The sequence below is a fragment of the Adiantum capillus-veneris genome, unplaced genomic scaffold (genome assembly GCF_014529385.1).
Source record: "Adiantum capillus-veneris isolate H3 unplaced genomic scaffold, ASM1452938v2 Hic_scaffold_914, whole genome shotgun sequence".
Taxonomy (NCBI): Eukaryota; Viridiplantae; Streptophyta; class Polypodiopsida; order Polypodiales; family Pteridaceae; genus Adiantum; species Adiantum capillus-veneris.
Window position 1 is genome coordinate 24,321 of NW_028221876.1, and position 5,653 is coordinate 29,973.

The 5,653-nt window shown below is 40.5% G+C and overlaps 1 protein-coding gene across 1 annotated transcript; it reads left to right on the forward strand.

The window, feature by feature from the left end:
• The first annotated feature begins 869 nt into the window (after nucleotides 1-869).
• Nucleotides 870-4,200, forward strand: LOC147416491 (ABC transporter B family member 29, chloroplastic-like). Its single transcript, XM_086508314.1, has 9 exons — nucleotides 870-962; nucleotides 1,066-1,173; nucleotides 1,251-1,520; nucleotides 1,606-1,689; nucleotides 1,918-2,134; nucleotides 2,230-2,315; nucleotides 2,474-2,661; nucleotides 2,969-3,098; nucleotides 3,907-4,200. Exons 1-9 carry the CDS (start codon nucleotides 870-872, stop codon nucleotides 4,066-4,068), a joined length of 1,338 nt encoding a protein of 445 aa, XP_086364440.1. The 3' UTR covers nucleotides 4,069-4,200.
• Nucleotides 4,201-5,653: the final 1,453 nt, after the last annotated feature.

Below are 5,653 nucleotides of genomic sequence, written 5' to 3' on the forward strand. Positions count from 1 at the left end.
TGTCTAAGAGCTCAACTGGGATAGTGATGTGAATGTGCTTAGTGACTTGTCTTTTTTCTGGTTCATTGTTTGAGTAGTCAAATGCATATATACATAAGAGTTAGTGTTTACCGAGCTATTTTATTGTTCACTATTTGTTTTGCAGAGGCATAATCAAGGGCGATTACTCCTCCTTTGGGGGGGGCGTCCCGGAGGGGGGGGGTACGTCACTATGGTGTGTGTGTGTGATGGAGAGGTGTTAGAATTCAGATTCCTATCGGGTAGTGGCTCTAGTATCTCCGAGGAGCAGATTAGGGAGTGAGGCTGTTTTGTGACTGTGCCGGCCGTATTTGAGGTTAGACGTACCTTTTCTTTGCAAGGTTTCCCGGGGTAAATGTGTGTTGCAGGTCACTTTCAGTGAGTTTACAGATATATTAGCATTTATTGGGCATTTTCAGGATCATGGGGTTTTCTGACTGGGTAGGACACTTTTCTAGTTTCCCTATATATGCGGTCCCCCCCTTGTACTTTATGGTATGTTGTCATCAGTGAGTAGAGCTTCCAGAGTTTTGGGCACACTCTCTAGCGTTTTTCTCTTGAGTGTTTCTATGTGTGGCTCTTTCACTCTCTCAAGTGTTTCTACGTGTGTCTCTCTCTCTCTCTCTCTCTCTCTCTCTCTCTCTCTCTCTCTCTCTCTCTCTCTCTCTCTCGGGATAGTTTCCTACGATGTTAAAACTCTCTTCTTCTTCTTCTTCTTCTTCTCTCTCTCTTATGTGGGTGCACCGGCTGGCTATCCATAAAAGATGGTGCAAGAGTTTTGTCATAGTATTGTGTCCTACCTCTTGGCACTGCCACTTGCTAAATTTAATACACAGTTTTAATTTTTTGCCATGCAGACCCTGATACCAAGTATGTTGCAGCTTGTGGCAATGAGTATTCGCATGGTGTTATTGAGCCCACTCCTTTCTGTTGTCACTGTACTGGTCGGTTTCATTCTTTGGCACTGTTGAGAATGGCTATGTTTGTTTCCTTCCAGCCTAAAATTTTCTAGCATGCCCCTTTTGTTTTTTTTTGGTGCCTTTGCAGGTTATCCCGTGTATGTCTGTTGTTGTGGCGGTCCTTGGTGAGAGGCTGAGGACGATTTCAAGAGAAGGGCAAAATAGCATTGCGGGCTTGTCATCTTATTTGAACGAGGTCAGGGGGTTCTCAAAATCTTGAAGAAGTGTGATTTGTTGGATTTTCTGGCTGCTGTAATATTGTGAAATTTGCAGATTCTCCCTGCAATGTCCATAGTAAAGGCTTATGTGGGAGAGGAATTCGAGCAGTGGCGTTTTCAAAGGCTAGCTTTGATAGATACTGAGGCAAGGATAAAGAAGAAGAAAATGAAAGCTTTCATACCAGAGGCAATCACAGCAGTCTATGCGTCAACGGCTATCTTATTATTTGCTGCTGCAACTTGGGCCGTGTCTCATGGGTCTTTCAATGCAGCTAACATGATCTCTTTCACAACATCCCTGCTTCTTCTTGTTGATCCTATCCAGGTCAGCGGCAACCATTCTTTTTTGAAGGGGCTATTTATAAAGAGCAAGTATGGTAATAGAATGCTTGTGATGGGCTCTTGTACAGGCTGTGGGCAAATCATACAATGAGCTGAAACAGGGGGAGCCAGCTGTTGAAAGGCTTTTTGAGATAACATCTTCGACTGGAAAAGTAAAAGCACATTTTTTATTTCATCACTCTTATGGTAACAAGCTGTATATAAAGTTTGACTAAACCTCGGTTTTTTTGTGACAGGTAAGCCTAAGACAAAAGAACTGTTTGGTTTCATAGCATGTCATGGTGATTTTGTTGTTGTGGAGTCAGATCTTGTTGTATCAACCTGCCGCTCAGTAGTTTTGTAAATGCTAATATCTTGTTTGGTGTGCGCATGTGTGTCAGGTTGTTGAACAAAGCGATGCCTTGGTCCTGAGTGAAGTAAATGGTGATGTGACGATTAGTGCGGTCACATTTCGGTATAATGATAAAGTACCAAATGTACTGGCAAATTTGTCACTTCATGTCCAAGCTGGTGAAATGGTCGCACTAGTGGGCCCATCGGGAGGGGGAAAGACAACAGTTGCAAAACTTCTACTTCGTCTCTACGACCCTGTTGAAGGTTAGATTGCAATTGCTGGGTTGTAGAATTGTTACTTGGAAGATTTTACACAACTTGCAATGTTCACATCAGGTCTTGTAGCAACTGTATTGCAGGATGCATATTAATAGATGGGCACGATATAAAGAACATGAGTTTGAGAGCATTACGAACGCACGTGACAATTGTACCTCAAGAAATTGTTAGTACCCTTTTCTCTCTAATTTAACATGAGCTCTAATGTGCTGGGAGGTTTAATTTTGAATTGTTTTGTGCTAATTTTGTGAATCCTCGCCTTTTACGCAGTGCATTGTGGTTGAGCTAAGTTTTAAAGGAAGCCTAACTTCTTATTGTCACTAGGGGCTTTTCTCCGGGACAGTGGCGGAAAACATAGCTTATGGAGAATTGTCTGGTGTCCATGATATGGAGAGGATACAAGAGGCAGCGACACTGGCAAATGCACACAGTTTTATCAGTAAACTTGTAAATGGATATGACACAAAGCTAAGTGATCGTGCCTCATGCTTGAGTGGTGGACAGCGGCAAAGGTCGGCATTAAGTTGCAGTCTTGTTTCATCTTTTTCCAACCAATTATGCTCAACTTAGGAAGCTATAATATATATACTGATTGGACTATGAAAGATGCGATGTAAGTAAGGGCTTGACTGTGAATAAATTGGGCCGATTGATTGCTTAGTGGGAGACCTTGAGATTGGTGCAATCTTTATTGTTCAAACTAGGTTTTGATAACGTGAGTACTCGTGGAATTTAGCTTACAAATATTCCTTGTATCAGGGGTTACGACTTTACGACCTTTAAAAATCTTCTCTCACTCTCTCTCTCTTCGCTCCTCAGGCTGGCTATTGCAAGGGCTTTCTACAGGCAACCATCAATATTGATTCTCGATGAGGCCACATCTGCTCTGGACAACATATCTGAAAAGCTTGTAAGGGATGCATTGGATCGGTGCATGGTGGGCCGAACAGTAAGTAAATCTTACCTTCTGCAACTTGTAGGCTACTTGATATTAGGAGTTTTGTAGAGTTGGAGCTTGCAATCCCCCCCTGCCCCCAACAGAAACGCTTCAGCATTAGCATTCTGTCCTCCTTTGGAAAATTGATCTTCTTCTCCTTGACATTTCGGAATAGCATGCCAGGATCAGTGTGAGAGATTAGGAACTACCTAGCTTATTTGATGTGAAGAAGTCCGGTGACGGCTCTACCTTGGGCTCCTTAGAGATTTGGTCTTTAGTTTCATTGATGTTATTTTTTGTAAGTTTGAACCTTACATCTTTTTTACATTTAGATGTCCTGGCGCTATGAAACTAAATTTATGTATGCGGAGGTCATCCATTGTCTATTCTCCTTTTCATAAGGCAGCATCATGTACTCTGTTTTTGGTACCTCTAATTTATTCCTAAGATTTGGAAAGTTGTTTTGGTTTTATTGCACAGCTGTGATTCCTTACTTTTCGAAAACAGAGTTTCTTTCAAGCGCCTTGCATTGCATTCTTCTCTTGCAAGAGTTTTGCGATGTTTTCTTATAATTATACATATTTCACCCAGGTATGAAGGTGCATAGTGGTTAATGTTTTTGTTATAAATACACCCCTATGTATACGTTTCTTGCCTTCTGCACTGATATGCATTTGTATGTATTCAAGCGGTCAGTGTGTTAAATTTTTTCTTTAAAATATACATGTTTCACCCAAGTATGAAGGTGCATATGGTTTTCTTGACTTTTGCACTGATATTCATTTTTGTGATTAAAGTGGGGAATGTGTAAATTTTGTAGGTTATTGTGATAGCCCATCGCCTTGAGACCGTGCAAAAAGCGGACAGAATATATTTTCTAGATGAGGGAAGGGTGTTAGAGGAGGGGACACACTCATCTCTTCTTGCTCAGGGAGGCCGCTATGCCGCACTGTTTGCAAAAAAGGAATATGTTGTAAGATAGAGCTCCATGGGAGCACATTTTTTTTTTTGTACATATCAAGCAGTGTACTCAAAGTATCCACAGAAGACTTCTAATGGGCAAAGTTGGTTATTTATTTCAACTCTGGCTTTCTAATCACCAGGGTTCACGGTATTATTGTTCTATTGTTTTAAGTGGTACTTGATTAGTGTAGTAAGATCTGTGGATAGCCCGTCTTTAGATAGTCTGTTAAATTGAAGAAGTGAAATGAGATGACCATACAAGGAAAGTAGGGGATATTTCATGAAGGAGAAAAGTGAAGTGTGCACTCACCTCACTTTTCTATTGTTGGTTGGATTAGTAGTCCTGCATGTTCTTTGGATTTGGATTTGCAGACCTCTGGTGTATTTTTTGTGAAAATGTATGTATTAGTTCAACTGCTCTATGGGCACAAAACTATGGCGCTACACAGCTTGGCGCTTACAGGATATTCATCAACCACGTGATATTTTGATGATTCAATTTCCAAGAGAAGGTGTTATATTGCATGGAATATCTCAGTTATTGTCATGCTTCATGCTTTCAAGAAATACATTCTCCATTACACGATATCTCTTTCCTAATGTCATAAAAAAGAAATAAATTCATTGCCTAAGAAACTTCAAAGAGAACAAGACGCCAAAGGACATGTGTCAATTCACACAATGCGAACTAGACCATCTCTTTATATGAGTCTCTTGACTATTCAATGTCATGAGGCTTCTCATTTTCTAAACTCACTCTTCACTTCTGCACTCGAGATTTTTATTTTTTCAAGATTGAGGAGACCTAATCTCTTTTTATCAAAATACGAAAATAAACCGAGTTCTATCACAATGGCCCACACCATCAAATGATGGCGAAGTTAGTGACACTTATGACAAAAAAGAAAGAAAAAAGGTTTGGCATCTAGGTAGATTGATGTGCAGACTACAGGAGATGGGAGTGCCCCCATTGTGTTGATTTGGGGGTTCATGGCCTTGTATAACTCAATGGTGGGACATGTACGCAGTTCGAGGGGATATCTGATTTAGTTCACTCCTATTAAGAGTGAAACAAGGTTGTCCATTGTCTTCTCTCTTTGGTATGTAAATAAATGAGGTTTTTGATCACAGAGAGAGAGAGGGTGACAAAGGTGCCTAGCTGATAGGGACATGGACTCCATTGTTGTTATATGTTGATGATAATGTTGATCTTTGACTCATCGAAGGGTATGCAGTAACATGCTTTACTAAGGCCTTGTCTAGGCCTTATAGATTTTCATTTATCCCTCCCCTTAAAATGGATGACGAGTTTTCTTAGTGAGGCCCATATCCTAGCAAACCTGCATTAATTCTTTGGCACCAAAGTGTAGTTTCTTGCCATATGGATGTAGGTGAGAATTCTATAAAGGTATATTCTTTGGAGAGAGAGAGAGAGAGAGAGAGAGAGAGAGAGAGAGAGAGAGCATCTTATATGCTAATGTCACTATTAATAGAAAAGACGAGGATTCAATGAACCCCTAACTTTATGTATGTTTTCTTTTTTTTAAACGGTGGAACATTCTTGGTGCCAACTTGCATTATCCAACATTTACCTCTTTCTACTC